Raw genomic sequence first — 21,370 nt, forward strand, 5'->3', positions numbered from 1 at the left:
AAATTAGACCCATTTGGCTATATATTTAGGCTAGGCTACTGGACTTTATTAAATAAATGATCGAATTATCATATTTAGCTGACATATGGATTATATTGTTTGTATGTAACTAGCTGATCATAACAACAGGCCTCAAACTTTTTAAATATTTGTTTATAGATGCCTGTTTTAATCTCTTCGTGGATTAATTTGGCCATCATTTATCACGTGACAACACTGAGCCAGAACCAGGAAGAAGATTGCCAAGAAGGAAAACAACATATACCTGAAATTAGAAGTAGCTGTGTCAGCGCCGTGAGAATTAACAAAAAGGAAAGAACAAACACCCACTGCCATGGACGGTAACGTATTCTAGTTTAATCCTTCAAAAGACCAGCCACTTGCTGGTCAGCGTGTTAGTATTGGTTGTCAGAATGTTTAGCCTAAAAGCTAACGTTAGCAATCTAGCCAGGGAGGGAGGTAGCTAGCTGGCTTAGAAAGCAAGGTTGGTTAATTATATGATTGTGATTTACCAGTTGACAGTACATACCAGAAAGGAAGAACCCGCATTTCTGTCAATATTGTTAATATGTCATTATGCTCCACTGACGATTTATTTTACTCATATATCAAACTTTTTAAATATCTCCAGCCATCCTGCTAGCCACCGCCGCCGCCTAGCTAACGTTAGTCCATGTTGGCTAATTTTACGTCAAGACTACTTTATCTATTTGCTTTTACTTGTAATATTACCCGTTTCTTTCTTTTTAAAATTAATCTAACCAGATAGATAGACATATAGTTCATAACGTTCCTTGAAAATACTCGTTAAGGTTAAATTAGATTCCTTGCAAAACTACCTGTTAAGCTAACATTAACGTCATCTGTCAAAAAACGTCAAAAATTCTTCATAATATGTTCTCTAAGCAACAACGCCGTGTAATAATTTATATTATATATTATATGTAATATGTAATGATGCTGTATACTAATTTGAGAAATAAGTCAATGCGCCTGTGTGAGACAGTGACAGTGAGCTAATTGTTCGTAACACTATGTTTTAGATAATGTATGTCCAGCACCTGCGTGTTCAGGCCATGTGCAGTCAGGGGTTGTCTCAAGTGTATATTGCTGTCAGTTCTTAACTGATTATGAAGTGATGGCTGGAGCTTTATACAGTCTATTAACATCAGGAAGTACTTCACTGTATAAGTATAATTTTGGACAATGTGAGAGTGAAACCCTCTTATGTCATGTCATGTAATATGATGTAATGTTTTTCTCGATGTCTTTTCCCAATAGAGACACTCTTTCAATTAAAGGTAAATAACCACTAATTTACACTGAAAATCAAAGACCTTGTACAATAGAACTGATGTAATTACCTCCAATGAAAATGAACAGCTTTAGGACAATTACAGATTTTTTGGACTATTAACTCTCATTTTAAAGTTTACAGCAAAGCAGTTGGAAAGACTGTCAAAGAAGGCAGAGAAGGACTCAAAGGCCGAACAAGCCAAGGTTAAGAAGGTATGTACAAATAGGATTGTTTAACCATTTATGATGTGTTTGAGACTAGTTGCAACATAATATAATGTTGACTGCGTAAATGGTGTGGCATTGTTGTCTTCTAATAGGATGGAGTTAAAAAATACATTTTGTTCCCCATAGCAGCATTGTACACATGATAATGACACATATTAATCTGGGGAACAAAGTGAGCATCTTGTATCTGGACCTAGGCCAGTCATATTTTCAAAAGGCATGGTCACTGTAATAATGGAAATATCCTGAGTAATGGTTGTCGAAGGCTGTTCATTTGTAGATACTGTCCTATAGACCGTACTGTGCAAATTTCATCAGGGAGCTAATTGATTTTTCTAGCCATGTAATGAAATCTCGCTCTTGCTTTCTTGTCAGGATGTTTATTTACATGCTAAATACTGTACTCTTTTCAATATATGGTAAAAAGATAGCACTCCAAATCATACAGAAATGAGAGATTAAGCTGCTGCAATGCTTTTTTGCTAAAGCTTTATTGTCTTGACTTTGATAAAGTAGACTTTGATTACAACCACAAATGATGATTATGGTATAATCATACAGATGTTTCTGAAAAGCTGTTTTCAGACATGACGTCCAGACAATGCTCGAGTAATTAGATCCCGACCTTAAACGCAGTCGGGTGTTCAAAAATGATCCTTACACAACGGACATTGCACGGATGGGACTTGTTTGTACCTGGAGTAAATACTCGGGGTAGTTCAAATGAGGGGAGAATCCAGGATTGACGCACATATTGTGTGTCACAGTATGACACACAATATGTATGGCAATGCTAATATGGCAAGTCTAGATCGTTGAAATGAAAAGAAGGTCTGAAAACATTACACACATGGAGAACAGTGGCCTAGAATGGTTGATCATCAGAACTTCTTGTCTTTGCAAAGTAGCGCCAGTCTGTCATGAACGAGAATTCATGGATGAACTTGATTACGACAAAGTGCATGTTTGAAAGGGGCTTTAGATTCTTTAACAATTGTGTTAAGCTCTTGTAAATGAGGAAATTTCAAGGTGAAGGTCATTCCAAATTTCTGTTTGTTTTGCTTTTGTACAATAATAGAAGGAATTGGAGAATGACAGTCACCAAACCAGGTTGAAGTTAGCATGACCTGTTCATGTACAGCAGCTTCAAGGTTTGAGGATACACCCTAGCCCTCATATACAGTTTCAGCTGGTGACCAGCAGGGGGCAGGGCATCACATGATTTGGAAAGTCATGTCTTTTCTGACCTAATGGAAAATGTTGTAGCTTAAAGACACTTCTGTTCTTTTTTACAAGCTGTTTCCCAGCAGTGTAAAATAAATACAGCTTAGAAGAGGTCATTGACTGAAATCCAAAACAGATGTAGAAATGCCAGGTTTTCATGTTTACTGTCCTAAAAAGGAAGTCGGTTGCATATTTAACTTAACCACAAGTGAACCACACTGGATGTTAGGCATTGTATTAACACCAGATTTTGCGATGAAAGACAGACACGGAAGAATCCTCTTGCAAAGTGTCTGACTGAAGGTCTTTGGTATTCAATTCTCTGAATTGTCTACACCTGATAACAGTATCAAGCCCACTCACAGTGCTAACCCTAAAGGATAGTTTCCAGTATCTAACAACAGCTTTTCTCCAGTGTCTGAACTCTAATGCCCTGTAGCATATGTTATATTTTATGATTTTCAGCAAAACAAGCTCAATCAGGTTACCTGTAGATGAGTTTGTTTTGGTGTTTGTGTGTGGTCTTTCCTGACTCCAGGCCCTCCAGCAGAAGAATGTGGAGTGTGCCAGGGTGTATGCCGAGAACGCCATTCGCAAAAAAAATGAGGGTGTCAACTGGCTACGCATGGCCTCACGTGTGGACGCTGTGGCCTCTAAGGTCCAGACCGCAGTCACCATGAAAGGAGTGAGTATGAGTGTCTTTTCAGACTATGACCAATACACAGCTCACTGAAATCTATAATGCCAGTGAGTCACAACATGCATAACACTGGTTAAAAAATGTGTCCATGATACTGCCTTAGCTGATCAAAAATGTGAAATATCAGAGTTGGACCATGGCTTTCAGGGCAAGGACCATACAAAGAGTAAGGTTTGCCATTTGGAAGCTTAGTTGCAGGGTGATACTTCAGCCTTCAGGGATTGACATAAGGGGCGTTTATATCACTGGTGACTGTTTTGTATTTGTGTAGCACCCTTATGAACAGATGGTTGATCTGTTTTGCAGAATGGAGATACTTATGCTGCCATACATGTTATCATATTCCACTTTTCATAACATAGGTCACAAAGAACATGACTCAGGTGACCAAGGCCCTAGATAAGGCTCTTGGCTCCATGGATTTGCAGAAGGTGTCAGCCGTCATGGACAAGTTTGAGACACAGGTGCAGAACCTGGACGTTCACACCTCGGTAAGTTCCACCTAACCACTCTAGACTGAGTAAGGATATTTTATATAAGGTCTATAGTTTATATTGCACAGTGATCTTTTTACCTGCTTTAGGTATTAAGATCTCTTAGCGGGTAGTTTTATTTACATTTATGTGTATTTACTTTACGTTATTCCTTAGTTTGGTTGTGGCTATCTTTGTCCTTTAGTCTTTGATCATATTGGAGCTTCCCACATTACCTGCAGTATGTTCCTGTTTCTTGTTGTTGTTATTGTTGATGTTATCAGTCCAGCTAGTGAACGGCAATTCCTACTTCTCCACCTTCCCCTTCAGGTGATGGAGGACTCGATGAGCTCTGCCACCACCCTGACCACACCCCAGGAGCAGGTGGACGACCTGATAGTGCAGATAGCCGAGGAGAGTGGCCTGGAGGTAATGGACCAGCTCAACCAGCTGCCAGCTGGTGCCAGTTCTCTGGGGGAGAGCTCCCGGGCCCAGGAGAGGGAGGACCAGCTTTCGCGCAGGTAAGTGGTCACACACACACACACACACAATGTCGGCGTACCTGGATGATCCATACGACATTGGAGCGCAAATCGTGAGGGGCTCTCTTCGCAGGGCGAGGGGTTTTAGAGACCGCCATATATAGACTATATATATATATATATACCCGGACGATATTCTCTATGAAGATATAGACTGTCAGCCGAAGGAATTCGTTATCTTTGTCAGATGATCTAGGCAGAAATCTCTAATGTCACCCGTCATAGCAATGCCCTTACATGGACATTCATGTATTCCATCTAATCGGTGATGCTGAACATCTGATACTGTATGTCCGAAAATAAATCGGACATAGGCCTATAAACTACAGTATGTTGAACATCTGAGCAAGAATACCCTAAAATAAATTGGACATAGCCTACAGTAGGCCTAATAAATTAAAATCTCCATTTTAACAAACTTGTTGAATTGAATGTCATATTACTGTACCCTGCACATAAAGGCTACACATTTCCACAGCACCAGAATCCGACCGAATGCCTCCCTCAACCCCTTCCATAATCGGCCTTCTACTGTTATTTGCAATGGCCAACTCCTCTGCTACTGTAAAACACTCTAGTTCAAAGACACCTTTTTCTTGTTAGCTGTAAAACAGAGGCCAAGTGAAGGCTATAAGCATACTAGGCCTACATGTTTTCATAATTAAGAAATATTAATGCAAGCTATGACTATATAAACCTACTATTCTGAATAATGTGTTTGTGTTTCATTTTCACCTGCTGCCATGTGCGTTTGGCAATGGTGTTGTATCTGAAATGTTCACAGGATTAGGCATACACTAAATCAGTCAATTACTATAATCTATATGCCCACTTCTAAATTGTGTTGCATCTGTAGGCATTTCTATGAACTCAAAATAGGCAATTTAATAATTTCAACTCATTTCATACATTCCGCAAGATATTAATCCTCCGTAACACATATTGGAAGAACATGTGGAAATAAAACTTTACTTTTAGGCAGTTAGGCTACCCGATCTGCAATACGTTGCCAACAGCCTTGCCTTGCTTTGTTCACTGCCGACGTATTTGATTTTGTAGAGTGGGTTTTAATTCCTCATAACTTGTCATAATAATTGTGCATTCCTCATCCGTGAAATAAGGTGATCGCGTCATCACTGAAAGTGGTGACTTGCGCTGCAACCCGCCCCTTTTATGTAAACGCGCACAAACTCCAATTAGGTTAACCCCGGCTCAACAAATCAACTTCATAATCAGCGTCGTCGTACCGATTAACACCACTTAAGATAACCAGGTTTTGTCAACCCCGGTTTAACAAAGTAACCCTGGGTTACATCTGGGTAGGTTAAGCTCCCTTCGTAGTACAGGCCCCAGGTCAACACCTTGAACTTGTTGTGTGTCTCAAACCATTCCTGAATCATTTTTGCTTTGTTATGGGGTGCATTATCCTGTTGTAAGAGGCCACTGCCATCAGGGAATACCGTTTCCATGAATGGGTGTACATGGTCTGCAACAATTCTTAGGTAGGTGGTACGAGTCACATGAATGGCAGGCCCCAAGGTTTCCCAGTAGAACATTGCCCAAAGCATCACACTGCCTCTGTCGGTTTGCCTTCTTCCCATAATGCATCCTGGGGCCATGTGTTCCCCAGGTAAACAATGCACCCAGCAATCCACACGATGTAAAAGAAAACATGATTAATCAGACCAGGCCACCTTCTTCCATTGCTCTGTGGTCCAGTTCTGATTCTCATGTGCCATTGTTGGTTTTCGGTAGTGGACAGGAGTCAGCATGGGCACCATGACAGGTCTGCGACTACACAGCCCCACACGCAACATACTGCGATGCACTGTGTGTTCTGACACCTTTCTATCAGAACCAGCATGAACTTTTTCAGCAATTTGAGCTACAGTAGCTCTTTTGTTTTATCCAACCACACAGGCCAGCCTTCACTCTCCACATGCACCAGTGAGCCTTTGCCACCCATGACCTGTTGCCGTCACAATTTGGGCCTTATCAAAGTCTCTCTAATCTTTATGCTGTCCCATTTTCACATCAACTTAAAGGAGGAAATGTTCACTTGCTACCTAATATATCCCACCCACTGGCCAGTGCCATGATAACAAGATAATCAGTGTTATTCACTTCATATGTCAGTAGTCATACTGATATGGCTGATCGGTGTACTATGGATATATGAACCATATCTGGCTGCATAGTATGCCCATGATTTATTATTAATTGATTAGCTTTGTGGTCTATATGCAAGTCCAAGATATCAATTCTCAATGTATTGTTTTGTCTCCACCCCTTTGAAGATTTTAGTATACTGTAGTATAGAAATTAGACACGTTTCAAATTTCAGAAGCTAGAATCCAAACTTTTTTCATCTGTTGTACATTGTTGGTGGAACGCGCTACCAGTTCCTACTAGAGCAGGGACATCCCTCTCCATCTTCAAAAAACCCCTGAAGACCCAGCTCTTCAGAGAACATCTCCTCTCGCACTACTTACAACTAGTCTTGCTGATCCTAGCACTTACTGTACCACCTGACTAGAACTGACACTTGACTGTTTAAAAACAGCACTCACTGATGCACTTATTCTTATTGTACTCTACCTTTTTAGAATAGAATAGAATGGAATATACTTTATTGTCATGCCTGCATGAAAATTATCTTTGGTCTCACTGATAGGAATAGTATAAAACACAGAGGAAACATAGAGTAGACACATTCATTCCATTACACGCAGACATATATCCACAGGATTAACGCAACACCGCACATCACATGTATCCCCTCCCTTTAGCCCACACACACATGCAAACACATCAGATACAAGGCAAAAAGCATCAGTTCCAGCCCATTTGTAGTGCTGGCTACACCTCCCTTCTGTCTATTTTTTCCATTGTTTGTTGACCATGGAAATTGCATTTGGAATAAAAGAGTTTTTGTATATATTTCTCCTTGCCATGTGTACTCTGTAGTGCCGCCCTAGGGGGAGGAGCTCAAATTCAGAATGAAGGGGGCGTGTGTCATCATCTAGTATGTTCATGGCTTTTCTGTGTACTGCAGTGCTGTATAGATTATCTGGTGTTTTTTGAGGTCGCCCTATGATTTTCCCTGCCATTTTAACAATTCTGGACAGCTTGTTCTTATTGTGTAAAGTCAAGTGACTATACCAGACAGAAATGTTATAGGTAAGGATGATCTCTACTAAACTGACATATATCCTCTCAAGAATATTACAGCTGACTCCAAATCCCTTCAATTTCCTAATTAAAACAGTCTTTGGCTGGGCTTTTTGCATATAGCATCAGCAAAAAAATGGTCCTAGAATTGTTGAGAGAATTGCTTTAAAAAGCTGTTTACTGTTGTTAGTCACTTTGGCTAAACATGTGTCTGCCAAATGTAATGTAATAATGTAAAGAATCAGATTCTGCCCTTTTTAAAAAAAAAAAAAAAAAAAAAACAATTATCAAAATAACTGGCGATTATTGTAGAAGTTGACAGCTAATCAGTTAAAGTTCATTGATAAAGTTGCAACTTAATGCTTCTCTCAGAAACCTCTAAATAAATTCACTGTTTTGTCAGTGTTATTGTTTAGAATTGGTGTCTAAACAGTGAATTGCACTGACTTTTATACACGTGCACACACACACACACACACACACACACACACACACACACACACACACACACACACATATCAGTAGACGTCCAGGCATATATGGATTTGTTCTTGTTCTTCCCAGGTTGGCCGCCTTGCGGAACTGAGGACCCGTCTCAGTGGCTGTTTCGTAGAGTGGAGAGCAGAGGTTAGATGTTCACTGAGAAAGAGACAACCAGGACAGTTTGGCTCTCTGCAATTCTATTGAACTGTTCCTACAGTGAAGACCTGACAAGCCTTTATTGATTCACCCGTCTATTTATATACACATTGGCGCTCGGTGTGGCTGAAAATACTACTGAGTGTGTGTTTCGTTCTTTCTCCCGCCCACGCACGCACACACACTCACTTTCTCCCGTTTTACACTGTAAACAATCTGTCTCCCCTGTGACTTTTTGTCCTCCCTTTTCTATTTCTGTCTTGTCTCTTTCCCATCACCTCTTTCCCCATATGTCCCCCTTTCTCTTCTGTTCTCTCCTCTGTCGCCCCCCACCCACACACACACACACACACACACACACACATACATACAGATGCTGGCTGTATTGTGAGCCCCTCACATCTGAGGTTCAGTATCCGATCGGAAGAGCAGAGCTCAACATAGTCTTTTATCCAGAGATGTTTTCAATATGTACAAAGGAAATGTAAAAAAAGTTTACTGTATTTAGGAATGAGTGCTGCTTTCAGCCCGGCCATATCCTTGGATGATGGCTCTCATCTTTTCCCCATAGCAATTTAGGTTTCACGGTCTTCTCGAGAGTTTTATATACAATACCTGTTTTGTTCAAACTGAGGCAGGAATACGATAATACAAGAGCTGAAATGAAAAACAGGATTGCAGGGGATCGTTCTGATGCAGTCATGGGAGCTGCCAACCATAGAACATGTCTCTTTCCCTGACTTGTTTTGCTGTAGATATTAGTCAGAACAGGAACATGGATATTTAGGAGAAACACTAAGACATCTGGGAACTGGTTTCCTTTTGACCCCCCCCTCCCACTCCTGTATCACATCATTTAAAGTCATGGGACTTAGTCACAGCATAAACAGTCACCATTTGCATTGCATGCAGTGTAATACTGCTGCAAAATGCATAATTTTTTGCTCTGTAAAACAGCTTTTGAATTTGTGTAATACATTGGTAACTGTTTTTAGTTTTTTTGTTGTTGCTGGATTATTCAATTTTATTTTTTTTATTTCTTTTTCAGTGATTCATGTTTTTATTGCTCTGATGTGTCTGGTTTCTTTGGTGAATTGTTTGTTGTTGTTGTTGTTGTTGTTGTTTTTTCATGAATGCCTTACTGTCACACAGCTGCTTGTCTGGGTGCTCTTCCTCAGTGCCTCTGTTAGAAAACCCATAGAGAGCTTAAGAGCTGTAACGACAATAAGAACACCCCCACCCACCCACACACCTCCCATCTCATCCCATCCACCATCATTACCATTACTGGCTCCATGTTGTCATGGAAACAAGGAAGTCCCCTTTCTCTCTCTCACACACACTCTGTAGTCCTGCCACAATCAGCCCTGGGTGAATCTTTGCTTGGTTCCTTCTGCCATGATGACTATCATCATTTTAATTTCAGTTTGTTTTGTTTGGTGGCTCTCCCCGTCTCAGTTGAGATGGTAGGGCAGGGGTTTATTTGTACTTTAACTTACAAAAATGACTCAAAGCGGCAGAGATCTTTCTTTTGTATATTTAACTTGTGGAAATAAAATTCCCTCTGATATTATTTTTTGTGTGTCAGTTTTATTATTGCATGTAACTGTTAACACAGTTGATCTTGCTCTCTTACATTGTCTGTAATATTGCTGTGACACCTGTCAATGCCTATTAGGCTAATGTAATCTGCATTAGGAAGGGATGTGAATCTGCTCATCACAAAGAGCATTGCAGCTTGGGAACGAATTGACTCGGGGCAGTTTTGTTTTTCCTGTGTCAGGTACGAGCTGGTTTCCCCCAGCTGCAGTGGTGAGGCACGGCTTTTGCCTTGCCACTCTCCGCAGCTGTCACTCCTGCTAATGTCACAAGAGCTCTTCACATCAGCAGGTTGTCAGGTTCAGAGCGCCACAGCGAGACAACCTCTTTTGTCTTTCTCGGAACCACATCCTGAGACTTATGAGTCATGATTTGAAGTAGGCCAGCGTGTCTTCTCTGTGACATAGCATTAGCACTGGGGACTCTTTAACAAGGGTTAAACATTGCAAACCAAGGCCATAGCCATAGAGTGAACAGATGGAGTGATATGTTTAAACATATTTTATACTACCCTATCCCACACATAGCATTCTATTTATATTACAAAATGTACATACTGTAACTACACTTATGTACCAATATTCTACTGCTCTTATAATGTTAATGCCATCATACTGTAGACTATACTCCATAATCAACAGTATATCTGTCTATACTGTTAATACTGCACATACACTTTTTTATTATAAGGTTACTGTTAATACACTGCACATATCTGTCTATATTGTCCATACTGCATATCCATATTTATTTTGCTCTTATAGTGTATTGTTAATACACTGCACAAATACCTACTGTGAACCATGCCACTTGCTTAACTGTATACTGTCCACACTATTTACACTGCAGTACCTGTCTGTTCACATTGCACTTTTCTACTTTTTTGCACAACTGATTCCACTAACTTCATTTCGTTCTTTCTGTACTTGTACTCTGCACAATGACAATAAAGTTGAATCTAATCTAATTTTATTTTTACAATAGTGTCTATAGTAGCCTATTACAGCCTTGTTCTTCCCATATTCGTGTTATTCTATCTTATAACATTCCATGATTATTATAGGAAAATAAGTCCAAGTATAGTAGCCAAATTTAGCTAACTTTTATTATTTAAATCTATAATAAATATAATTTACATTTATTATTTAAATCTTAAAAACTATTTTTGCCTGTGATGGAGTGCAGTCACTACAGTTGAGTATGTGCGCTGACTGCCATACCAATGAGCCTGGCTGTTAGGCATTGTGCTCAAGCTGTAGGTTAGGCCATTTGCTATTTATGTTGGATTGCCTGATGCTTCAACAGGCAAAACATGATTGATCACCTTTGTTTCAACTTTTTGTTGATTTCTCAAATCAGTATGCAACAATTGCACTACCAGCCTGTTTTGTTGATGGCTGTTAAAATGTCTGGAGTTGGGGGGTTGCTATTTTCTTTTCCGTTGCAAATAGGTGTGTAAGGTTTCACTCTCATGTTTAGTAGCCTACCTACTCGAAAACTGTACATGCAAGATCGGAATTGGACACCATTAAAATGTGGGCCTGTAGTCAGCATCTAAATTATTCATTGAGCTCATGGGCAGATTTTGAGCCTACTAGGTCAGATTTGAAGAGTTTTATATGGCAAACTATGGAGATAGCTATATTTAACTATGTGAATGTCATTATCTAGCCTATCATTCTCACCACCAAATGCATCAACACGGGAAATTAATTTCAAAGAGTCGTGACATGTTAAAAAAAAACATGAAATCGCACTTTTGCCCCCACCCCATTGGATAGGCACACTAAAATGAAGTAGCCTAGGCTACAATTACCAGTGGATCCACCTCAAGACCATTGTCCTTTGTTTATTTGGGATAGTCGGGGTTGCAGGGTAGGTTACAGTGACTTTATTTATTTTTAATATAAAGCAATAGGCTAAATATTTCGGTCCCATTGCGTTACGTAAATGATTAAACCGTTTCATAACGCCAATGAATTGCACTGCGGCATCGACAGCATCTTCAGCCCATCTAAAGTTAGAGCCGCTTTTGTGTGCATAATTGCATAGCCTACATCCCCCACACAACACAATGTAGGCTATCCAGGGGAGCCGGGGAGAACACCCCCTGTATGTGATTTCTCGTATGACGTTGGCGTTTCTTCAGGAAGGCGCCCAGAGAGTTAACGGTTTGGGCTGCTCTGATTGGATTAGCCGGGGCTCAGCAAGTGAATGGAAAAAGATAGAAGCTGGTAGGCAGGGGTAATGACAGCTGCAATCAAACAGACAAAAAAGGAGCACGCACGCACAACGTCGGCTTTTGGACGGTAGACATTTTTTTTTCTGTTTTACGGAGAAATGTGAGCTAGGTCAATACGACACAAGTATGACATTTCATATCCGTGGGGAATTGAGCCATTTGAGCTGCACGGGGCGGGGTAATGTCTAAGTTCCGGTAGAGCGAGAGAAAGCGAGCACAGTCAAATGGGTTCCAGACGGAATTTACCGGGCGCGGCTGTCGACGTACTGATTGTATTCCCGGACTGGATAAGTTTTTTCGGTGTACGGTGAACGAAAGACGGCTCTAGACGGACCAGGGACACGGCAGATAGGGGACGCGTTGTGTAGCGCCCCTCTGCCCCCTGTCCGTCAAAACGATGAGGATGCTATTAGCATTCTGTTGTCTCTTCTTCGTAACTGGGGGAGCGGACCAAACAACGGCAGACAGGTCCACGGCAAACAGCAACATCGACGAGAACGTGACGGCCGACAGCAATAGAAGGTATCTGAATATTGGAGATGGGACATCTCAAGAATTCGAGTTCCCCGAGAACACGAAAGGCGTGATTGTTCTATCAAGTAAGTACGGGAGTGCGGCGAGTAGGAAGGGCCGGGAAAGCTGGAGGCAAACAGTCCGAGTGCGCTCTTTGGACCCAGATGTGCTTTCCATTTTGAACGTTACTGATAGCGGACACACGGGACCTGTGAGGAGTTACATTATCAGCATTCGCTCAGGTCTAGCAGGCCGGGCTCCGCTGCTCATCCAGCTAATAGACCTGGACCAGAACTCAAACCCTGTTCTCATCGAAGAGCGGTCGGACTATTCCATCAGAGTGGCGCCTGGAGACGATGACCCCGCCACCCGGCTCATACAGTCGGGTGGGTTGTCCCATTTCTCAGAGAATCCTGTGCTTTTCGCCCTGCTGCCGCTTATATTCATCAACAAGTGTGCTTTTGGGTGCAAAGTGGAGGTTGACGTGTTACGAGGGTTGCTGAAGAGGCCTGTGCCACTGCTGCTTGGTGTAGTGGGCCAGTTTTTGGTCATGCCTCTCTATGCGTACAGCTTGTCCAGGCTGGTTTCCCTTCCCAAGCCACTGGCCCTGGGCCTGGTCATCACCTGCTCAGCTCCAGGCGGTGGTGGAGGCTACCTTTACAGCTTGCTGCTGGGTGGAGACGTGACCCTCGCCATTTCAATGACGCTGGTGTCCACGGTAGTGGCAGCAGCAGCCATGCCTCTGTCATCAGCGCTGTACGGGCATTTGCTGGGTGTCCATGCCGCCCTGCATGTACCCTTTGTCAAGATCCTGGGCACGCTCCTGTTCATTGCCATCCCCATCTCCCTGGGCATGCTGGTGAAGCTGCGTCTGCCGGCCCTCACCCGCGTGCTGCTCACCCTCATCCGGCCCTTCAGCTTCGTCCTCATCGTGGGTGGCATCTTCATGGCCTACCAGATGGGTGCCTCCATCCTGGCGCACGTGCGGCCGCAGATCGTGGCGGCGGGCGTGACTGTGCCACTCTTCGGCCTGGCACTCGGGCTGTGCATGGCACGCGGCGCCGGGCTTCCGCTGGCTCAGAGGAAGACGGTGGGCATTGAGGTGGGCGTGCAGAACAGCCTGCTGGCCCTGGCGGTCATGCAGCTGTCCTTCCGCAGGGCTGAGGCCGACTACGCCTCCCAAGCTCCCTTCATCGTGGCCCTCAGCAGCACCTCGGAGATGCTGCTCACTGTCCTGGCACACATGGCCTACCGGCGCCTCTGCTCAGCCCCTACCAGCCTCGCCCAGACCGACGCCTGATTGTAGCTACCCAAAACACTCGGCGCCCCTTGGACACACCCAGAGTATTCTATCGGCCTGGAGAGCCGCCATTGGAAGCATTTTACAACAGGTCTGAGCAAGAAATGTACGTACAATGAAGCCACACTGCTCACAGGGAACAGTGCCTGTGAATTGACTGTGATCTCTTTTGTTTTTGTCTTGAAACCAAAGGCCTTTTTTCCCACCCTGGCCCCCCGTTTCGGTTGCATTTGTTTCTTATACTTTTCCTATAAAAGTAAAAATTAAAAAATCATGTAAATAACAGAGAGAGATACTTATGAAAAGATTGATATTTTTCTATAAGATTTTTTGGTTTGGTTGTTTTTGTAATTGAAATGATTGCCATGTATCATGTTTACAAATGGTCTGTGTTGTCGGAATGAGACTGCGACTGTGTTTTCTTGAGGTGGAAATTGTATGCGGTGTAAGGTTCTATATGGTGTCAAAAAAAGGTGTTCCTGCTGATTGTTCCTCTGGATTCAAAGGAGGGTATCTGAGAATCCATGTACTTGAATAATGCAAAAGAGGAAGTATAAATAAAAAGCATTTTGCCAAAAGCACACTAATTACGTTTTTTTCAGTGGTGCATCTAGAAACAAAGCCAAAGAGGACTTTGGTTGTATAGTGTGAGTGTGATTTTTGGAAGTATGTATTTGGCTTCATTTTGTTATTCAAAGGATCCTGTTTTGTGTTGAATGCGTGTCCTGCTCTGTGCTGCTTTCCATAAGTGTATTTGCATCATTGTGTGCACATGTGGTGTTGTTGAGTCAGTGTGAATTCTAAGCTCTTTATCGGCGTCTCCTGTGAGGCTAGAGAGGGACTGTTGCTTAACATGGCAACATGGCCCCACACTTATTTCTTCACTTATCAGTCTTTATGGGGAAGAGGCTAACCTACTCAGCCTGTGCTTGTTTGTAACTAAGCAAAAGGCAGAAATACAGAGGTCGAAGTCCAGTACAGGAAGAGACTGCATGTGACCGAGGCGAGTGTGTGTGGGTGTGATTGTGAGACAGGGTGGGGGGCGGTGTTGTGGTGAGACTGACACAGAACTTGTCATGACAGGATTGGGCAGGCAGGGCTGTATGTGTAACTGAGTCATAAAGCGAGTGGGGGAAATTCTGTGGTGTACATGTCAGTTTGCAGTGCAGCACTGAAGAATGCTTTCGATTTCACAGAATGGTGCTGATTTTTGGTGGATGAGTCCTGTCCCCCGCTACCCCCTCTCCTCCACATACACAGCTGTTTTCTGATCACATCTGTTGTGCATTTGTAGTTGTAGCTTTGTTGGCTCAAAGTGCGTTGACCTAAGGGGCCTGACCGGACCCACTGGAATGTAGCACAGGGTTTACAGGCTGTGCTTAATTATTTGGTTTAAAGAGGCTTTGTCAACATAAGTCTTTGAGTGACTCTGTAGGAAACAGGCCCATTAAGTCTGTAATGATCTTTTAGTCAGGCCTCTACTCTTTTTTACAAAAGCTAGCTAAAACAAGTATGATCAAAGTTGATTGTGACCAAACAAGCTAACACACTAACAGCAAGCACAGTATACCAATGCTATATATCCCTATATGGATGCTCTTGTATCGTCTCTTAAGACTCCTACGCGGCTTGATTATTTTTCATCACGAGTTACTCTGATATTTTGATGGCTGATGTCTGTACACTCGAGCTGAAACTCTGTAAGACAGTTGATAGGGGGAGGCAGAGGTCCTGTTGGTTTCCTCTCTCACCTAAAAAGAGGGGAATCCTGATTTAAGAAACACAATGGTATGCCTACCAAATGCCTGTTGTAGTCTAAAAAATACATTTCAATTTTGTTTACTTTGATTACGTCTGTATGAGAGGATAACCTCTAGTAACCTCCACTGCTGGTGAAGGGGGGAAGTATCTGACTTCTCTCCCGGCTGCCACGGTAACTTAACCTGATTTCTCCTGGCTGTTGACATCAGCTCTTCTCTCAGTTACCTTTACATGTGTAAATACACATTTTGCACATCATCCATTGAACTTCACTTACACTGATTACCTTTGCATTCTACTCGCAGTATGAAAAATATGCGCTAACACACAAAAGTCAGCATATTGTCCCATCTGACTCCTTTCTCTTATACAATTATACTACATTATTTTAGCCTTTGTGTCAACTAAAGCTTATTTAGACTTTCAGAATGGTCTCCTTTCCCCCTCTCACCTCTTCTCAAACTCAGACTAAATATACACACTCAGATTGCTAGAGTGTAACTCATAAGACACTGTCAGACTACTGGATGTAGCACCAGCACAAGAGAATGTGAAAGAATATAAATGTGTGTGTGTGTGCATGACATCTATATCATGTTCTCATGTGTGTGCGTGTGTACAGTACATTGCTCACTCTTTCTTTAACAAGTGCTGGGAATCCAAGCAAATCAAGTTTTTTTTAGTGCAGGACCAGGACAACCAGGTTCAAAATACAAAAAATGGTCAATTTGAGTCTCTCCACTGCCTGGGCAGTGCCACATCCATTTAGAGGAACGGTCGAGATGGTGTGCCAACGGTATTGGTGTCAGCTGCAGTTGACGGGCTGACGGGTCCCCTGGGATCCCCTGGGATCCCCCTGCCCTCTATGTTGTGTCTGCAGCATTTGGTTCTTGCTGTGTGCGCAGAGGTTTCATGGCACAATAGCGAAAGTGCTTAAACATTCATGAGACAGCGTCGATTAAATTTTAATGGGATCTTTTCACCTATCAGAAGCCCATCTTCCCTGCTGCAGTGCCAGGCTTCCCAAGAACACCACGACAAGAGGGAGAAGCGTGGGAGTGCATGTGGGAACAATCGCCCCTTCATAGCTCTGATATTGCACTCAAATACAACATTGGGCAACGCTTAGGAAGGGTGTTTTCATACCTCCTGCCGAGGTGCGGTTGTAGCCCCACCTATTCATAATCTTTTACAGCAACACACACAAACACACACACACACTTAGACACACTAATGTGCAGTATGTTTGTATACATTGATCCTACAAAATCAATTTTTGATCGTTTACTAGAAATAGGTATCATCATGGTAACAGCATGTCTCTAATGGACTGGCAAGTAGTGTTTACCTTGAGTGGATCGATTATGTGTGTAATACTAGAGATGACCAGAGAAAGGCCTCCTCGGAAACAGCTCAGACCCACATCCATACCAGAGGCAGCACTTGGCAAGCCATTGAGCTGGGAGGCAGACGGCGCCGAGGGAGATGCTTGCACCATTTGCCATGCAACATTACTGGCCATGTTGATACGAATTGATCTGCTTGTCTCTCTCCTGTCTCAACGCTCAATATTTTTCAAACCTAGACTACGGAAGTCTAGCACTGGCGTCTTTTTAGGCTATGCATCAGCAGGGCAGCTTTGAAGGCAAATATATGCTGAAGGGTTCTAGTGCCAATCACAAAAGAGGGTTAAACATAAACATTAAACTGCTCAAAATTGCCACCCATTAATTCAGGCATTAAATTGATAAATTAGGTTGGTTAGGCACAATGAGGTGCATGAATCGCAGTGACAACAGAATGGTTAGTGGTTCTTAAAGTAGGCGCTGAAAATGAGATTAACACCCTCCCCACTACACACCCTTAAAATCTATCTGAAGTAATTCATTGAACCAAAATGAACGGTTGAAACCTTTGCACTGACACTAAACACTTCATCAGATGTTCAATTGAATGTGCTGGAATGCTTCCTTTTCACGAAACAGGAACTTTGTAGGATAGTCTACAGAGAATAAAATGGTTTTATTGATAGGAGGACTATGAAGAAGAATGCATTTCATATCTTGTATTTTATTAAGTATTTTAATTTAATTGTGGTGTCGGCCGTTTTTTATATTATATTGTATGTTGTATTATTATGACCGCGGTCATATAGGTTTAGTCATGAGTTTTTTTTTCACAAGGATGACACGGAACCATTGTTTTTCGTTTTGATCCGTCACACACACACACACACACACACACACACACAGGTATGCGCACACTCACTCACACGCACGCATGCACACACACACAGTAGACATGCAGGCATACGCACGCACACACTCACATGCACACACACCGGCACGCATGCACACACACACAGGCACGCACACACACACACACATAAACACACACATAAAAACACACATGCAGGTAAGCAGGCATACGCACATACACACATAAACACACACACACACCCCATTACCCCCAGAGGAAGGCACAAATACATCAAAAACTATTTTGTTACAGACTACAAATACTAGCTCATAAAATGTAACAACAAGTAATTAGTAATTTGAAAATACAAAAATACCCACACAATAATCATGGTACACCAACTTTTTAAAAAGAAACTACAAGGCATATTATTGAAAACGGATCCCCAAGAGACAAGAAATACTATTTTTCTGATTGGCTGGCAGAGGGCTATTAATTCTGTACATTGGGGCTCCTATGAAGTAGATCTGGTAAAAAAATGTAAACAGCATCCCATATCGGTAATTGAATTGACAAGAAGCAGGCTTCGCAACAGTGGAATCAACTGTAACATAGCACAGTGTTTCTTAACTGGTGGGTCGCGACCCAAAAGTGGGTCACGGAACCGTTCTCGAGGGTCGCAGAGCTTGTGGTTAAAAATAAATTAAAAAATCGCTAATTTAAAATGCTACCTTATCAGATCTAATATTGGACCTTTATTCTGATGAACTTTATTCGCAGGCACTTTGCTACCATGTAGCTCACCATATCCATTGGCTTGAACACTAAAAAATATATATGGGTCTATATATATATGCGAATTTATGAACATGGGAAATTGTGGGTCCCAAAGCCAGATCAGTTGAGAACCACTGACATAGCATACCCACCACTATTTCCGCAACCAATGTATGTAGAACGACAAATTTAACAGGTTGGCCTCTTTTTAAACTGAACTGCATTTCCTTTTTTGTGCTATAAATGCATGCCTATTGCCTACATAAATGACTGACAACATGGGGGACAAACAGAATAACATCCTGTAAGGTGTCTCGATATACATAATTAACTTGGTGGGGGGTGGGGGGGTGCGTGTGTCTGCTTGCCTGCATGTGTGTGTGTTTTATATGTCTGTGTGTGTATGTTCGCTTGTGAGTGTGTGTATGGGGGGTAATCAGACACGTATTGGGGCAGCCGTGGCCCTGTTAGCACTCCGGACCTGTAACCTGAGGGTTGCCGGTTCGAGCCCCAACCAGTGGGAACGGCTGAAGTGCCCTTGAGCAAGGCACCTAACCCCTCACTGCTCCCCGAGAGAGGTAGCCTATACATCTAGTTATAATCTGGTCAAAATTCTAAAAAGAATTCTAGAATTTTCTAAAATTCTTAGAACACTGATGACAATTCAGAGTTCAACATTACAGAATATTTTTTTTATTCAAAACAAAGCAACTGAATTACAGGTTGTTAGGTTGTTACATTCTGTAGAAGAAGAAGAGTAGTGCATAGCAGGAAGATTGTGCTAAAGGGCCTCAGCGATGCATTAATGAGAACTGGCGCTGGTCTAAAAGTACAGTTTTTTCATAATGGCCCGGACCTGCTTGGCATTTGGGTCGGCACACAGCTCTCTGCCCTTCTTTGTGATGAGCCTTTAAGAAAAAGAATATAAGGGTGAAACCAACCTCAACAAAGATGTAAAGAAACTTAAGTGGGAATTGCTCTTAGCAAAGGGAGAAATACTCACAGAACCGCCTGTTTGGGGCAGATGGGGCTGGTGGTTTTATACTTTATTATGACTCTAGGTGGAATCTGCTTGCTGTAATAACCAAAACAGCATTTATTTGGGCCATTGTCGTCTGAAAGAGAAAATAATCAAAAACCACAAGCTGCAATGTCCATATTACATTCGGGTGCAAGCGCCCACTGGGACCCGGGTGAATCCGGCCTGCAGTCATTTCCCAATCCCACCCTCCCTCTCCCACTCGCTTAAATATCAATCTCAATCTCAAAACACAATGCATCTCAATGTATTTTTAGAGAAAAAAATAATAATGACGCAATCTGAAAAACTTACGCTGACTTTGTCCCTGGGAGCAGAGCGCAAGAACAAGTACAGCAGCAGCAACAACACACGACAGTTTCATCTTTTGCTGTCATGTGTGTTATATCACCGCTTAGGACAGCCTACTTACCACTCTGCAAAAAGATCAAAAAGTGAGGTGGTGGAGGAGGGGTAGGAAGAGGAGTGGTTGGTGATGGTGTGTTGGGGAGAGAGACATAGGTGATGCAAAGTGGTGTGTAAGAGATAGTACAGTGTGTGTGTGTGTGTGTGTGTGTGTGTGTGTGTGTGTGTGTGTCATGTATGCATGTTGTGTGTACAGCCTTTATTATGACCGCCGCACAGCGAGGACCCCCCCACCGGACTTGATCCCCGAAAGGAGGGTAGGGCAGACACAGTTTTCTGTGAATATCTCGAGAACCGGAGGGCCTAGGATGACCATTTTTTTGTATGTTGGCCTCCAGGGGCCATGGGGCCATGTCAAACCATCCTATATCCACTCATGTAGCGGCACCTAGTTAAAAATTAAAAAGCAAAAAAGAGGCATTGCAATCGCAGGTATCTGTGGCTGACAGGTTCAAAACTGCACGGAATTTAAAGTGTATCATTATGACACCCCCGTTCATGGGGGTCATATCAGCTACACGCACACACACACACACACATAAACACACACATGCGCGCGCACACACACACACACACACGCACACATGTATGCTCACGCACGCATATACACAGGCACGCACACACTCACACGCAAGCACATGCACGCACACACATAAACACACACACCCCATCACTCCCCTTGGCGGTGATATTTTGTAGCGCTACATCTACATCAGTACATCTAGTATATTATATTATATTATATTATATTATATTATATTATATTATATTATTCCAAAATAGTGGGGACCGGTGACTAAGCTTCATCTCGTTGGTTCTTCTGACGTCTGACGGATGTGGACCGATACAACCTGTGGATTGGCTGCCTGAGAGCCTTTCAACCAATGAAAGTTTTTAAACTAAACCGCGCGTCGAACGTAATAGGAAGTAGCCTATGTTAGAAGTAATTACATGCTGTCCATCGAATAAACAACATGGCTTTGAAGGAGATATTTGTGATGGATTGACTGTTTCAAGTTATTTAAAATTAAGCGAAATTAATCGGTGGCCATGTGCTGTCTATCGATAGAGATTTCACAGTTTTCCCAGTGGACCGAGACACATCAGCAACTAATTTTGATCTTCTCTGATTAAAAGCCAAGTTCCTGAAACGGTAGGCCTACCCCTACAGCAGCTAAGTTAGGTAAGTCAGCAATGACGGCTAAATAAGGCAATTAGCTAAAAACTGTTTCATACGACACTGTTGTGTAGGCCTACTGTGT

The 21,370-nt window shown here is 42.5% G+C and overlaps 3 protein-coding genes across 4 annotated transcripts in view; all 3 read left to right on the forward strand.

Moving 5' to 3' along the window:
- The first annotated feature begins 195 nt into the window (after positions 1-195).
- chmp1a (charged multivesicular body protein 1A) lies at positions 196-9,846 on the forward strand. Its single transcript, XM_048256311.1, has 7 exons — positions 196-341; positions 1,282-1,301; positions 1,432-1,509; positions 3,287-3,433; positions 3,811-3,939; positions 4,252-4,442; positions 8,199-9,846. The coding sequence occupies exons 1-7, from the start codon at positions 335-337 to the stop codon at positions 8,218-8,220; spliced, it is 594 nt and encodes a 197-aa protein (XP_048112268.1). The 5' UTR covers positions 196-334; the 3' UTR covers positions 8,221-9,846.
- A 1,983-nt stretch (positions 9,847-11,829) lies between these two features.
- Positions 11,830-14,505, forward strand: slc10a3 (solute carrier family 10 member 3). The gene has a single exon (XM_048257131.1). The coding sequence runs from the start codon at positions 12,512-12,514 to the stop codon at positions 13,925-13,927; it is 1,416 nt and encodes a 471-aa protein (XP_048113088.1). The 5' UTR covers positions 11,830-12,511; the 3' UTR covers positions 13,928-14,505.
- A 6,522-nt stretch (positions 14,506-21,027) lies between these two features.
- The window catches only part of LOC125303498 (Fanconi anemia group A protein), a 28,865-nt gene continuing 28,522 nt past the window's right edge, over positions 21,028-21,370 (forward strand). For both annotated transcript variants that reach the window (XM_048257272.1, XM_048257273.1), the window contains exon 1: positions 21,028-21,291. The gene's annotated coding sequence lies outside the window, so the exon portion shown is untranslated. The remainder of the gene's footprint in view (positions 21,292-21,370) is intronic.

The sequence above is a fragment of the Alosa alosa genome, chromosome 11, assembly GCF_017589495.1.
Source record: "Alosa alosa isolate M-15738 ecotype Scorff River chromosome 11, AALO_Geno_1.1, whole genome shotgun sequence".
NCBI lineage: Eukaryota > Metazoa > Chordata > Actinopteri > Clupeiformes > Clupeidae > Alosa > Alosa alosa.